This window comes from Culex quinquefasciatus, chromosome 1, assembly GCF_015732765.1.
Source record: "Culex quinquefasciatus strain JHB chromosome 1, VPISU_Cqui_1.0_pri_paternal, whole genome shotgun sequence".
Taxonomy (NCBI): domain Eukaryota; kingdom Metazoa; phylum Arthropoda; class Insecta; order Diptera; family Culicidae; genus Culex; species Culex quinquefasciatus.
This window is the reverse complement of record NC_051861.1, coordinates 15,563,405-15,579,871: the sequence shown is the minus strand read 5'-3', so window position 1 is coordinate 15,579,871 and position 16,467 is coordinate 15,563,405. Positions and strand designations below refer to the sequence as shown.

Below are 16,467 nucleotides of genomic sequence, written 5' to 3'. Positions count from 1 at the left end.
ATTGCGTGATTCAATTCACATGGTTGGCGGAACACATGGAATGAAAGGTGGTAAAAAGTTGTTTAAAAATTTGAAGGAATTCTAAATTTTAAAATACTATTTATTTTAGTGGAATCCAAAAAAGTACTGGAGTACAAATCAGATTTTTTTTCGTAATCTTTGGTTTGCCGTCAATGAAAAAAATCCTTTTAAATATTCATAAACCTGTTTCTTGAGTATGGATTTTCTGATCGATTTGCTGTATTCGACAAAGTTGAAACTGAACAATATTATGCTTGTCATAAACATTCCGAGAAACGCGCTAAATTTTGAAATCCAGGTCCGTTAACAACTTCAAAAAAAAAAATATAAAGGTCCAAATTAAAAAATTAATTTGAAAAAAATCCAACTTTTCTAGCACAGTGCGACCCATTCGTGTCTGCATTTGGGGAGAACCCCCCTCTTAATTTTCATAGTGCTCTTCAACACGACTGGTCGTTCAGATCAAAGTTAAGCGCAAAAAAAAAAAATTCAATATATTTGCGTTGCGATACTGTTCGGGCGGCGTCCGCAAATTGTTTGTACGTATGTATATTAAAAAGCTGTGCATACATGCCTCAGCTCACACAACACACACACACACACGCACGGAGAGCTCTGTGGGGAACCGCAGAAATTGAAAATGCATTATCGAGATTTTTCCGAACATTCAATCGGAGCGTCGCAGCGCGATACTACGACTGTCATTTTTTGCCATGCTTTCAGTCACATTTTGTTTGCTCCATTTTGGATGCGAACTTTGTTGATTAGATTTCGTATTTTTCCGGTTGTGTCGTGAAAGTTGATTAGGGGCCTTTCAGGGAACGAAATGGGTTTGATGGAGTTTTGCATTCGAAAAAAGAGGTTTCCTTTTTGTGGTGGTTAATTTGTTAATTCTATTACGACATGTTTGTTTCTAGGTGCTGCAAAACGCGATTCAATAGAAATATTATTAGTTTTGAAATAAGTTAACATTCCTACTGGATATCAATTATCTTAACTAGTTTTAATTTGTCTGGTTAATTGACTGTCATTATATCTGGAGAATTCCGAAGATGGAGAACCTTTGCCGATTCATTGTAATTACTGAAACAAGTCAAAAAATTGCAATATTTTCGCTAAAGCAACAGAAACGTTTCAGGTTAAGCTAAGAATTTGACTAAAAGAGCAAACAAATCGGAAGGAAATATAACATTCTAACGTCATGAGGCGAAATCCGGACACTTAGTAGCATATTATTTTTGTTATAGCTGGCAAAAAATTATCTAAAAAGTTGGAAATGTAGAAATATCATCAGTATGTAGTATAAACAGTCAGTTTCAAGAAAATGCTTGCAAAATATGTCTTTTTTAACAATTTTTCATCAGAATTTGAAAATTAAAATGACTTGTTGTGCTTCGAATCCCGGACACTGATAAAAGCTGATTCGAAATCCGGACACTTTTGCTTCGAATTCCAGACACTCGATTTTACTTATGAATAGCACAAATTTGGACTGAAATGTTAGTGAATGGCATTCTTTAGGTCTCAAACAAGCTGTTAACATCAAAACAATCGATAGTATATATAAAAATTTGCTAGAATTTAAGAAAATCGAAACCATAAATTTCTGCTTTCCTGGTGCTTCGAACGCCTATGAAATATTTCAAGTGAAATGTTTCGCATTTTTGGTAAACTGGTAAATTTTATTGTATTTAATTGTTTTGGCACTAATTACAGCGTTCAAACAAACTTTAAATAAAAGTTGATGTTGGAATTCATCAAATAACACAGTTTTGACATACATAATGCGAACTTATATCCAAATAATTGATAAAACAAGATGAAGTGTCCGGGTTTCGAAGCGTCCGAGAATTCGAATCATGACGTTAATAGTTCCTTTTAAAACTGATGAAAAAATTACTTCGCACTCACCCCCAGCAGCACAGTAAACATCTGAGAGGAGAAAGAACCTGTACTGAGAGTAAAAACTAGTGCGTCTATCCCGGGAATTCCCGGGACAAAAATCCCGGGATTTTTCCAATACCGGGAATTCTCGAATCCAGGGATTTTTTTATAATTTGTCCCGAGAATTCCCGAAATTTAAACTAAAAATCAAATTTTGGCCCGGAAATATATATATTTTTTTTTATAGAAATACAAAAATAGTTGAAAACATAATAATCAATAAGAATTTAAAAGCATTAAAATTTGTATTCGGCATATATCAGCAATAATTTGGCTTATTAGAGAAAATTGTTAAATTTGAGTTTACAGAAGCCCAAAATTCCTAGTGCGTAAAATATTTTTTATTTATTTCTCTATATTTTTAAAAGACTGGTTATTACATTTATGAATATTAATAATTTAAAAAATTGGAAAAATATATTAAACTATTCAGACTTTAGTCCCGGTTTTCCTCAGTTGGTCAAAGCAGAATAAAAAACAAAAAAAAATATATTTTTGATTTGTTAAAGGGGTTACATACATGTAGAAAATGCAAAAAAAAATATTAAAGAAAATTTATAAAATCCACTTGAAAGAAGATCACTCCTGAAAGTTTCATGAAGATCTTTCATTATTAAACTGAGTAAGAGACGATTTAAGCACAACATTTTGCCATGCGCAAAGCAAACTGTCAAACTTTGTGAACATTTTTTTCTCAAGATAGGATGGCCCAAATTGGCGAGTGTTCACCAAAATTATGAGCCGATTTGGTCAAAGCAGTGTTTTTTCAAACTGCCAACTTCAAATTGTTATATCTCGGCAATGGTACACCCAAAAGTATTCAAATTAATTTTGTTGATTGACCAAAATATATATTTAAATTTTCTTGAAAATAGATTTAAAAAAGTTTAAATGTGTTTTCATACCATCCTCCGATTTATATTTATGTAACCCCTTAAGCTATTTAAAAGCTATCGTCTATGTTTAGATTGAAGTGTAAATTATCACCAATAAATATAATTGAGCTGATTGTATGATTTTAAGCTTGAAAACATAACAAATATAGTGAAAATATAGATATTATGATTGTTTAAAAAATCCCGGGATCCCGGGAATTACCGGGATTTCGAAAATATTTTTCCCGTTTCCTGGGAAATTCAAAACCCGGAAAAATTGGACGCCCTAGTAAAAACTAACATAATCTACCTAAGTAGTTTGTGCCTTCCTCACTCTTTGCCAAAAATGGGTTAAATGATGGGTTTGGGCACAAATTTCATCTAAGTTATTTTAGATCTGCAATAAAAAAAACCCAGATAGGGGAAACATAACCTTTCTAATCAAACACCTATCTTCATCATATGAAAAGATTGATGCTCGATTAAAGCTCCAAAAATACTATTTAGGCTATAAACCTACCAGAAACAGCACCGCCTTAAGTAAGCACGCACATTTATGCCATTTACTGGCCAATTGATTGATTGATCATAACATCTATTTTGCGAGTCCATTTCTCATCATTTTGGTGGCACACACACGCAAGATCAGAGGTTAACTGCTTAACGAAAGTCGCCATCAATATCGTTTCACTTGCGTTAACATTTTCGAAGCGCTTAAGATATAAAATTGCGTCAAACTACCGGCAACATGTTCTTTTGCGCATTAGTTAGTCACTCACTTGAAAAATAATCCCGAAACATGTAAATAATTAGCAAGCGCCATCAAAAAAACAAACGCGCCAAGTCATTTGACGTTTCAATTTTGACGACCCATTCCAATCGAAGGCTGAAGAAAACCGAGCGAGAAGCGAAGGCAAATAAAGAACAAAGGGTGGCCACCAACACCACCAGCAGTGCCTGTTGGAGTGAGCCAGTGATGCCAGGACATTTTCTCTATAAATGCTACTTTTCGCGAGTGTTCGCTTAAAATTTCATCAATTTTGGCTGCACCAAGCAGATAAAAAAAGAGCGCTGGAACAAAAAAAGAACTAAGCTGAAAATAGGAAAATGGGCGTGGCCCAATGCACTAGACTGGTTAGAATGCATTTTTGAAATATATTTTTTAAATGCTTGTAAAAGAAAAAGCATAACTTTTAATAAAAGTGAAAATAAACAGAAATGTTCACAAAAAGTTGCTCTACTCGTTGGTGTACTTGGTTTTAGTAAATTTCAAGGAACAATCTAGATTATCCAGCATCATTAAAACACGACCGCTTATTGGGCTTAAAATGGGTATATTTCCCCTATACGTGGTTATTATTTGAGCCAGAGTTTTCAGATCTTCAAACATTTAGAAACATTAGAAATGTCTTTCTATTTTCAGACATTTGTTCAGTTTTCGATTCGTATGTCGATAGGTATGCATGAAGGTGGGTCTACGAGCTTTCTGTTCATTTTGAAACTGGGTCTCACTCAAAACAATTTCCGGATCGTTGGAGCCTTATTATTTTAAGGCATTCCCAACGAATCTTAAAGCCCTGAACTGAATTTTTTACTCTCCTGAATAGCACTACGGACTCAGATAAATACTGTCTACTCCGGTCGTATATGTGATTTCTGTTCCAGGAAGAGAGTTAAGCAGCTCTTATGATTGTAATTAGGCAGTTGTCACCACATATTTCAGATTCGTCACACGCCGGAGATTTTTACCGCCTAAAACCCCAGCAAGACAGACCTTTAGCTCGGTCAAACCCACCACGCGTCGGCCACAATACGCGTTCGTTAAAGCTCATAACGAAGCTGTATTTACTCGGACGGCTGTGCCACTACTTCTCGGTAGCTCCCTCAGAACCAATCCAAGCAACTGAAGCGAATCCCTAACTCGGTGACCAACGCGGAATCAAAAAAAGGGGTGTAAACAAGCGGAAAAATGCTGGCCCCTCAGCAATAACAGGCCAGGACCGTGATTTTTGCCTTCAAGGACAGATTCGGTTTGAGGAGTGGGGAGTAGCGTGGTTCACGTTTCTATGAAAAATACAAAAGTTGTTATTTTGTCTTGCATCAACCGGAATTTCATTCTTTTATGTCCTCAGAAGCACTCCTGAAAATTTGAGCCCATTTGGTAAGGTCTAGGAGCTCCAGTTTTAATTTGAAATTTATATGGGATTTTGATTTATTTTCCATGGGAAACTATCTTTTTTTACATTGTATTAGGATTTTTTTTTATAAATCGATGAAATGACTTGATTCTTATAGTAGGAGATAGGTTTTGATCTGGGGAACAACTTTGTAGAACATACCAACATGCTAGGAAGTGACCCTTTAAAGATACAGATACTTTCAGATGGTGGCTGGCCCCTTCAAATAGTTTCCCATGGAAAATAAATCCAAATCCCATATAAATTTCAAATTAAAACTGGAGCTCCTAGACCTTACCAAATGGGCTCAAATTTTCAAGAGTGCTTCTGGGGACATAAAAGAACGAAATTCCGGTTGATGCAAGACAAAATAACAACTTTTGTCTTTTTCATAGAAACGTGAACCACGCTAGTGGGGAGCAAACAGGAAAGTTGGTCATGATTGGATGGGTTTTCGTTGATTGCGATGGCGATCAAGTCGACGACGTTGAGAACGTGACGTCGGTTCCCATTGGTCAACTGGAATCGTAGCGATGCTCAAGAACATATTGACAGACATTGCTACATTTGGTATAAACGTTGAAACTAACTTAACTTATAACTTTTACATTAAACAAATTTTGTTGACATCACCTTTACTCACATGTGCATTTCATATCATGAAGTCACATTAATATACTAGAACTGTTGCAGCATGCTTTCGATACATTGATACTGACGTCCGCATTCGAAAAAAAAAATATTAAAATTCATTGCATCCTTCGAAGCACTTCAACGAGCTTATTTCCCGCTAGTCACGAACTATAAAAAATCAAGTGCTTTTCCGGACTAAAATCCACATCAATTGGAATCACTGGTAGAACCATGTCCCCAGCACTCACACAACTCTCACACCGAACACTCGCCGTGCAGTTGGAGCACGAACTGTGCTGAACCTCGTGGAAGTTGGAGTGCGTCTCGAGAAAATTTTCCAACCAACAAAGGACGTTTTCCGGACTCTTTTCACGGATTTCCTGGAAGTGGTGCGATTTCGGAACAGCTGTGCCCATTTTCCGCAACAATCCATCCACGTCAAACATTATGACGAGGACGACGACGTCGGGAGTGCATTTTTCGAGCAAGGGGACTTTATGCACAATGCAGATGTGTAGTAATAGGACTGTGACGGAAAGATGACGTGTTCTTTTGGAGTGCTTCCAACGCGGGAATGTTGAATTGATGATATTGGAAGGCGAGATATTGTCGTGCATTTTCCGATGCTGTTTTCATGACCTTCAGTCGAAAGAAAGGAAGAGGAAATTTTGATTGGATTTGGGTTTTGGTAACAATAAAAAAAAACACCACATATTGATAAAGCACTTTGATTCTATTTCCATAACACTTGCTGATAATCACTATTTCAATGAATCATTGTTAAATTATAAATAATAAACTAGCTTTCCATTTAAACATACTACAGTGCAAAGTCGATTATCAATTTTCCTCGTAAAAAGTTTGCTTTGGATAATCGCTTGACGTTACTGTTACTTTTATTTTCAAGATGTGGTTCTTTGGCCTAAAATATGGCTCCAAAAATGCTTCAAAGTGATCTGACTGCGAGTAGTTTAAGATGGCGGCATTGAGAAACTGTTACACTTTATTTGGGGATGTATCAGGCAATCAACAGGTCGAGTTAAACTAATTAAACTTCAAAAAAAAATGTTTTGATTAGCTGAAATCTACATAGTACAACAACAACAACAGAACGATTGACGTAATAAATTTTAAAATTAAATCGTGGGTTAGGTAAATGAAAACTGGTTAGTTATTATTACTTCAAATTTTTGATCTTGCCATCGCACAGTGGTCCAGATCGCAAAATTAGGTGGAAAACGGATTTTCCGTAAAATGATGAAGTTTTGGAGCTTTGGTGTCTTGAGAAGAGTTGTTGCATATAGAAAGGGGCAACTTTTGAATTGGTTGGAAATTAGGGTGGTTCACTATTAGGGCGATTTAGAAAATCTTACTTTACAGGAATATTTTTGGGAATTTTTTTGTCTTCTCGAAAGTTGTTGGGCTTGCCAATCCAAGCAACTTTGTCGAAGACACCAAAATTTTATCTCGTAATCTACGCCTTCTACAACCAAATTTATAGAAAGCATCAGAGCAAACCTTCAAAAATCAGTTTTTTGAACGTGGCAATTCAGGGTTAAGTTTTAGAGAAAAGTGGTTTTCGCCGCACTTTTAGAGCTCTAAAAAACAAACATTTTTATTTCTTGACAAGTCAATTTGGACTTAAGGGTCAAAATAACAGCGATTTTAAGGTAAAAAAGATGCAAATTTAAAACTTAAATATCTCGAAAAGGCGCAAGCCAAATTTTAAGTGCCAGGTTGCATTTGAAAGAGGAGTTCCAGCACTACAAATGTTGAAAAAATCTCAGGGGTGTTCTACTTTAAACTCGAGATATCGCCATTTGAAAAAGTCTAATTTTTAAGGGAAAACCTTTTGGGATCACCGTAACGAATTTCGAAGATTGTCCAAATTTATGTTTTTCCATGTAATTTTGGCCCCTAAATCTGAATATGTCCTCAGAATTGATCCAAAGTGTCGAAAGTCGATTTTTGGTCATATTTTGTGTTTCCATGTAAAATTATCATTCAAACCCAAAATATGACCAAAAACCAATTTTTCGACACTTTGGGTCAATTCTGAGGACATATTCAGATACAGGGGCCAAAATTACAAGGAAAAACATAAATTTGGACAATTTTCGAAATTCGTTAGGGTGATCTCAAAAGGTTTTCTCTTGAAAATTAGACTTTTTCAAATGGCGATATCTCGAGTTAATAGTAAAACACCCCTGAGATTTTCTCAGCGTTTGTAGTGCTAGATCTCCTCTTTCAAATGCAATCTGGCGCTTAAAATTTAGCTTGCGCCTTTTTTAAGTTTTAAATTTGATTCTTTTTTACTTTAAAATCGCTTTAACTTTTGACCCTTAAGCCCAAACTGACCTGTTAAGCAATAAAAATGTTTGTTTTTTAGAGCTTTAAAAGTGCCACGTTCAAAAAACTGAATTTTGAAGGTTTTCTCAGATGCTTTCTATAAATTTGGTCGTAGAAGGCGTAGATTACGAGATAAAATTTTGGTGTCTTCGACAAAGTTGTTTGGATTGGCAAGCCCGTCAACTTTCGAGAAGACAAAAAAAATCCCAAAAATATTCCTGAAAAGTAAGATTTTCAAAATCACCCTAATAGTGAACCACCTTAATTTTCAACCAAACCAAAAGTTGCCCCTTTCTATATGCAACAACTCTTCTGAAGACACCAAAGGTCCAAAACTTCATCATTTTACGGAAAATCCATTTTCCACCTTATTTTGCGATCTGGACCACTGTGCATCGTAGTTATTAATTTACAACTTCGACAGTGGCATAACGAAAATAGCTAGTATCGTGGCTCACGGTTATAAGAAACAGACAAAAGTGTTTAATTTCAAACGCCGTAAACAGAATTTTCAAGCAAAATGGCCTCTGAAGCTAGCCTGAAATTTTGAGCTCAAGTGGTTAAGCTGTTCAAGGTGCTTCCACCACCTGAATTGATTATGAAACGCTAATAATTTAATATAATTATTTTTATCAAAACCTTTAAGAAATCTCTAATATAAGAAAATTTCATCGAGTATAGGAAAACTTTGTCGAAGAAAAGTTAAAAAATAAATAAATTAAATTTATTTTAATTTAAATAAATTTAAATTTAAATTTAGTTACTAAACAACTTGAACAACTAAACCTTAACCTACTGCGCTCAAATTTTCAGGCTAGCTTCTGGAGTCATATTGCTTGGAAACTTCGGTTGAGGTGCTCGAAATTAAACACTTTTGTCTTTTTCATATTTCGGTGAGCCACGCTATTAGCTAGCAACACGTTATGAATTCATTTGATGTTTGTTAGGTGCGCATACTTGCCCCGTGCTCCTCTATATCCTATTTTTTGGTTTAATTTTTCCAACCAATACTTACCATCAAACACAGCTAAATTATTTCGTTATCTCCTTCAGAAACATCAGCAAAGAATACGAATTGTTCAACAGTTCCATAAAAAGCTCCATTGATAGCTCATAAATTCCACCGACAGCGATTCCAAGGGATTGCTGGGCAAAGATCATGACTATTAGCAAAGATTGCTTCACGGAGCGGTACATTTTGGGCAAATTGTCTGAGTACTGCATTTCTCGGTACCATTCCTGCTCGTAGATGAGGCCAGCAATCCTGAAGTTCTGGAATTGAAACCGAAATTTAAGAGTAGCTTTTCTTGTAACGATGGTCCAATCTCACCATTTCGTTCATCTTGGTAGCCAACCAACAAAAGCAGAAAAATTCCACGTAGAATACGCAAAAATCTTGAATTACGAAAACCTCATAGAAGCCTAGCCGTTTTGTGGATACGACCTGAAAAATTTCTATAGCCGTGAGGCTAACAGTAGCACAGTACACCAGAAGAAACAGCTCACTTGTGAGTGATTTGAAAACGTTGATCATTCGTATGAACTGCACATGTTGCTGGCAACACGTTCTAATATTTGATTCAAGTGATTGCTAAAACAAAAGAATCTGTTGGTCTGTCAAATCAAACCTGTATTCTTGTCCTGGCTGCAGAGATTCTGCAAACACTTTTCTGAAAGCGTCACCAACAATTTCAAGCTCAGTTACGAGACAAATCATTAGAGCGCTTAGCGAGTAGTAATTAATTGCCATTGCGAAGCAAAGCCAGCAGTAGTAAAGTGAGTAGATGTGTGCACAGACAGTTTGCAGAAGTTCACTGATACCACTCAAGTCCAAAGGAAACTGAAGGGATAAACTTTTTTCGACGTTGGATAAGGTGAATACAATGAATGTAACCGTGGCTTGGACGACTATTACAAGCTCAATTTTTTTCAAATGGTTCCACGTGTTGTTTCTTTTTTCCTGCAATTCCTCGTCATTCTTCCGGAAATCATTGCCTAACGTATACTTCCTTAAGGTCTCAACAGTGTTAAATTTCATCGTGAGACACAGCTGCCTCACAAAAATCACCACAACAATGAAAACAAGGTGTAAGTGGAACAATTTTTTATCGAACTCCGCATCCGCTGCAACGGCGGCCACAAACCGGTCCACTACGAAGATCACGGCGTGCAAACCAATCAAAATCCGATGAATGTTCCAGACCCATCTCCAGATAACACTGCACTCTAACTCAAGACTGATGCCATTCACCGCAAACAGATAGCGCATCAACCAGAAGGGTTTCTGCCGCTGGTAAAGGCCAAGGGTCCGCAAAACGATCCCGTCCACACGGTTTTTGAGCTGCGTCCAAGGCTTCATCCTGATTGGAACTGATTGGTACGACGTTTGTTTCTTGATATTATATAGCAAGAGCTGACGTCAATTCGCGGCAGGATCTTGGGAAATTTAGCACCTAACTTGCACTCACAAACCATCGATCGGTTAAAATGTCCAACTGCTCAACCTCTGAAGTGTCCAACGAAGCCAATGCATCAACATACTGAGAAATTCTCTATGAAATCGGTCTTTTCTTTTCAATTTTATTTTTTTGTATTTTTTAATCCGGCTGAAACTTTTTTGATGCCCTCGGTATGCCCAAAGAAGCCATTTTGCATCATTTGATTGTCCATATAAACTTCCATACAAATTTGACAGCTGTCCATACAAAAATGATGTATGAAAATTCAAAAATCTGTATCTTTTGAAGGCATTTTTTTATCGATTTGGTGTCTTCAGCAAAGTTGTAGATATGTATACGGACTACACTGGAAAAAATATATTTATTTAACTTTTATAACTTTTTGCCTTTCTTACTAAAGAAAGGTATAGGGTTTGCTTTTGGCTCCGACGCCAAATCAAGCTTCGTTCCCAAATCATTTCTCGAGATATAAAAATTCGAAAAATCTGCAAAAAATCGTAGACGATCGATTTTCAACGCCCGATCGTTTGACAATGACAGAATTGGTCTATCTCCAATATCCGAATTTTGGCGCTTAATTTACTGTAGAGCACGCGTGACGTCCGTGTGTGTAAAAAAGTGCTCAATTTTGTGGTAGGGGGTTTCTCCGAGCCCACATTATGGATTTAAGCTCTCTTGGGCGCATTCGAAAGGGGATGTGCTGAACCTGAACCAGTTCCATACCAAATTTTAATTTATCCATTTTTTAAGGGGACTCGGAGTGTGTTTTCACCTGATCAGGCGGTTTTCCAATGAAAATTCGGTCGAAAATTAAAGTATTGAAATCGTTTATTTATCCAAAAAAATGCATTTTTCGAGCCCCACATCCTCCAAAATTGTCATCCATGTCGGTAATGTGGTTCTTGATTTACAGCTTGTGGACTAATTCACTGTGAGGGGGAAAAACCCCTAAAAAAGGTAAAAGCCAATTTTCACCAAATGCCAGAACTATTCATTTGGCATTTTATCGTAATTTTTTCTCCAAATCATAATCTAGACCATAGTCGAGGTTCTGAAACAAATTTGACCTCATTCGGATTTACCGTTCAAATTTTAGAAAATTTCCATTTTTGCCTTTCTTACTAAAGAAAGGTATAGGGTTTGCTTTTGGCTCCGACGCCAAATCAAGCTTCGTTCCCAAATCATTTCTCGAGATATATAAATTCGAAAAATCTGCAAAAAATCGTAGACGATCGAAGTTGTCAAGTTGAGCTTCACATGCAGACGCGAGTAATGCTGGCGCGTAATGCTGCGCGTATAGAGTTTTGATACTAGATAACCCCCTTTTTGTACAAGTTGCCTTATCGATTGCTCGTTCATCACACATCGCCTATCATGATTATCTATTCTTAGCTTCAGTGAACGCAAACACGACGCAAGCAGCTATTCTTTCTGAAGCCCCATGCTCATTCTCTGATCGAACTCTGAGCGAACGAATTTCTGGTGAGCGTACAAGCTTCCCATGCGCCAGTGACAACGCACATCGCGGGCTTGCGTAATTTTCTGGCTTGCTTATTGAAAGCTCACAATTTTGCCTAACGCCTAAATGTCAGTTTAGTGAATTCCAATAGGCGTTTCAAAGCTTTCAAGAACATTTATGCGGCTTTACCGTTACATCGTTTACAACACGGAAAATTCTATCTTTCTGCCAGTCATTTTGTAACCACTTTAACGCTCTGGAGCAAGACGGAGTTATTTTGTTTTCTCGTTAATTCTTGATATTTTGAAAAGTGCAAAAAACACTCAGAGAATACAAACAATTTAGCGATAGGCAGAAAACATTACGAACATCGCAAATAGTGAGCTAATACTCTGCCTCACAAATAATTTGTTCTGATTTAAAAAATCGAAAATGCTTGTGTGCGAGCACTGCTTACACCCGGCCATGGCAAATGAGGCAAAAACCAGCGCTTTTCAGTTTTATGAAAATATCATGTTGAGTTTTGAATTGATTTATGAACGGACCATTCTTTATTTTGCTATTTCTTTGAAAAAAATTTAACTGCCGTTATCTTCCTTTTGTAAGAAAGGCTCTATCTCACCCTAGGTGGGATTAAATCGGGTTTTGATATATTTTAGAGGATGTATAATGCCAACATTTCAGTAATTTCCAGGTTGTGCAAAAAATCTTTGAGCGAGTAATGAATTTTTGAATCAATACTGATTTTTTTTTCAAAAAATATTGGTCGCAAAAATTTTTCAACTCTATTTTTGCCTTCCTCACTGAGGTAAGGCTATAATCCTGCTCTAAAAATGAACTTTGTATAAAAACGTCGTAGACCCACCTTCATGTATACATATCGACTCAGAATCAAAAACTGAACAAATGTCTGTGTGTATGTGTGTGTGTATGTGTGTGTGTATGTATGTATGTGACCAACAAACTAGCTCATGTTTCTCAGCACTGGCTGAACCGATTGGACCCGAACCTGTTGCATTCGACTTGGTTTAGGGTCCCATAGATCGAGTTTTATACAGATTGATGTTTCGATAAGTAGTTCAAAAGTTATGTGTAAAAATGTGTTTTCACATATATCCGGATCTCACTTAAATGTATGTAAACTATGTCCGGATCCACCATCCGACCCATCGTTGGATAGGTTATCAAAAGATTTTTCCAACGAGACCAAAACATTGAAGATCTGGCAACCCTGTCTCGAGATATGGCCATTTAAGTGATATTTATGTACTTTTTGGAAGCCGGATCTCACTTAGATGCATGTAAACTATGTCCGGATCCATCATCCGACCCATCGTTGGTTAGGTAGTTGAAAGACCTTTCCAACGAGTCCAAAACATTGAAGATCTGGCAACCGTGTCTCGAGATATGGCCATTTAAGTGATATTTATGTACTTTTTGGAAGCCGGATCTCACTTAAATGCATGTAAACTATGTCCGGATCCACCATCCGACCCATCGTTGGATAGGTTATCAAAATACCTTTCCAACGAGTCCAAAACATTGAAGATCTGGCAACCCTGTCTTGAGATATGGCCTTTTAAGTGATATTTATGTACTTTTTGGAAGCCGGATCTCACTTAAATGTATGTAAACTATGTCCGGATCCACCATCCGACCCATCGTTGGATAGGTTATCAAAAGACCTTTCCAACGAGTCCAAAAAATTGAAGATCTGGCAACCCTGTCTCGAGATATGGCCATTTAAGTGATATTTATGTACTTTTTGGAAGCCGGATCTCACTTAAATGCATGTAAACTATGTCCGGATCCATCATCCGACCCATCGTTGGTTAGGTTATCAAAAGACCTTTCCAACGAGTCCAAAACATTGAAGATCTGGCAACCCTGTCTCGAGATATGGCCATTTAAGTGATATTTATGTACTTTTTGGAAGCCGGATCTCACTTAAATGTATGTAAACTATGTCCGGATCCATCATCCGACCCATCGTTGGTTAGGTAGTTGAAAGACCTTTCCAACGAGTCCAAAACATTGAAGATCTGGCAATCCTGTCTCGAGATATGGTCACTTAAGTGATATTTATGTATTTTTTTGTAGCCGGATCTCACTTAAATGTATGTAAACTATGTCCGGCTCCACCATCCGACCCATCGTTGGATAAGTTATCAAAAGACCTTTCCAACGAGCCCAAAAAATTGAAGATCTGGCAACCCTGTCTCGAGATATGGCCATTTAAGTGATATTTATGTACTTTTTGGAAGCCGGATCTCACTTAAATGCATGTAAACTATGTCCGGATCCATCATCCGACCCATCGTTGGTTAGGTTATCAAAAGACCTTTCCAACGAGTCCAAAACATTGAAGATCTGGCAACCCTGTCTCGAGATATGGCCATTTAAGTGATATTTATGTACTTTTTGGAAGCCGGATCTCACTTAAATGTATGTAAACTATGTCCGGATCCACCATCCGACCCATCGTTGGATAAGTTATCAAAAGACCTTTCCAACGAGTCCAAAACATTGAAGATCTGGCAACCCTGTCTCGAGATATGGCCATTTAAGTGATATTTATGTACTTTTTGGAAGCCGGATCTCACTTAAATGCATGTAAACTATGTCCGGATCCATCATCCGACCCATCGTTGGTTAGGTTATCAAAAGACCTTTCCAACGAGTCCAAAACATTGAAGATCTGGCAACCCTGTCTCGAGATATGGCCATTTAAGTGATATTTATGTACTTTTTGGAAGCCGGATCTCACTTAAATGTATGTAAACTATGTCCGGATCCATCATCCGACCCATCGTTGGTTAGGTAGTTGAAAGACCTTTCCAACGAGTCCAAAACATTGAAGATCTGGCAATCCTGTCTCGAGATATGGTCACTTAAGTGATATTTATGTATTTTTTTGTAGCCGGATCTCACTTAAATGTATGTAAACTATGTCCGGCTCCACCATCCGACCCATCGTTGGATAAGTTATCAAAAGACCTTTCCAACGAGTCCAAAACATTGAAGATCTGGCAACCCTGTCTCGAGATATGGCCATTTAAGTGATATTTATGTACTTTTTGGAAGCCGGATCTCACTTAAATGTATGTAAACTATGTCCGGATCCATCATCCGACCCATCGTTGGTTAGGTTATCAAAAGACCTTTCCAACGAGTCCAAAACATTGAAGATCTGGCAATCCTGTCTCGAGATATGGTCACTTAAGTGATATTTATGTTTTTTTTTAGCCGGATCTCACTTAAATGTATGTAAACTATGTCCGGCTCCAGCATCCGACCCATCGTTGGTTAGGTTATCAAAAGACCTTTCCAACGAGTCCAAAACATTGAAGATCTGGCAACCCTGTCTCGAGATATGGTCACTTAAGTGATATTTATGTACTTTTTTATTTCGGATCTAAAAAATAGATGAAATTTGTGTACAACCCCATCAAATCAGCCATTGTTGGTAATGAGTGAGGAAGGCTCCAACCACATAGGTGGATTAAGTTAGTTTTTGATATAAAATCAAATTTGCAATCAAAAAGCACTTCAGTGAAATTTTGATAAAGTGCTTCGTTTCCAAGTTAAATCCATTTTTAGGCGACTTTTTTGAAAATAGTCGAAGTTTTTTTTTTTAAATTAGTGCACAAAGCTGACAAAATTTTCTATATTTTGCTTTTGGAACTTTGCTGATACGACCCTTAGATGTTGAGATATGGCCATGCAAAGATTTAAAAAACAGAAAAATATGAAACATTTGTGAAATTTTCCGATCTTATCAAAAAAAAAAAAAAAATTCAGAATTTTTAAACCAGGACTAACACACTAAAAGGGCGTAATATTGAATGTGTATCAGTATTGTTGATTTTATTATTTTAGGCATTTGAAATAAAATTTTTTTTTTTTGTTGAATGTACTTGTGTTTTCATTAAAATTTTAAAGTTTTTTTTTCGAAAATGGTGTGAGGGGAGTGGCGGTCGAAAACAGTTTTGTTAAATATTTGCAACAGCCTTATTCCTTCAATTTAACATTTTGTCTGCCTGAATCAGATGGTAGTCAATCAAATTCGTTATCCAATTGTCATAAGCTCGAATCTCCAAAAAAAGATTTCGAAGAGCAAAGTAATTTTGAGTGTCAGTTCATAAAAAGGTTCATTATGACCTTCAAATCATTCAAATCAAAATATTAATTCATTATTCGTTTTGATAAACAAAAAATAAAAATTGATTAGCATATTGCGCATTTTGCACTTTACTAGAGTCTTGCGCAATTATTTTCATCACAGTATTTTTTCATCACAGTGATTTTTCTTCACAGTGATGACGATGATTTCCGTTGCTATGGCAGGCTGTTTATTTATTTATTTTTGGAAGTTCAGAAAGCTCGTCCAGCCCAAAGAAGTGTGTTCCGACTTGTTAAGACTGTGGAATCGCGGTCTTTGGTGCCGGGATGCAGTGGTGTTGCGCCGGCATCTTGGCTTACGGTGGATCTTTGGACTCAAATAACGGCTGATGGCTGTTATTGCTGCTTCAGGCAGGATTCCGCTGCCG

At 36.9% G+C, this 16,467-nt stretch overlaps 2 protein-coding genes across 2 annotated transcripts in view; one reads left to right on the top strand and one right to left on the bottom strand.

Annotated features, from left to right (window-relative positions):
- The window catches only part of LOC6032983, a 430,596-nt gene that overhangs the window by 344,249 nt on the left and 69,880 nt on the right, over positions 1–16,467 (top strand). The gene's annotated exons all lie outside the window — the stretch shown is intronic.
- On the bottom strand, positions 8,329–9,709 carry LOC119770700 (odorant receptor 49b-like). The gene is made up of 2 exons (XM_038266073.1): positions 9,330–9,709; positions 8,329–9,271 (listed from the first exon to the last, which is right to left on the bottom strand). Exons 1-2 carry the CDS (start codon positions 9,531–9,533, stop codon positions 9,032–9,034), a joined length of 444 nt encoding a protein of 147 aa, XP_038122001.1. The 5' UTR covers positions 9,534–9,709; the 3' UTR covers positions 8,329–9,031.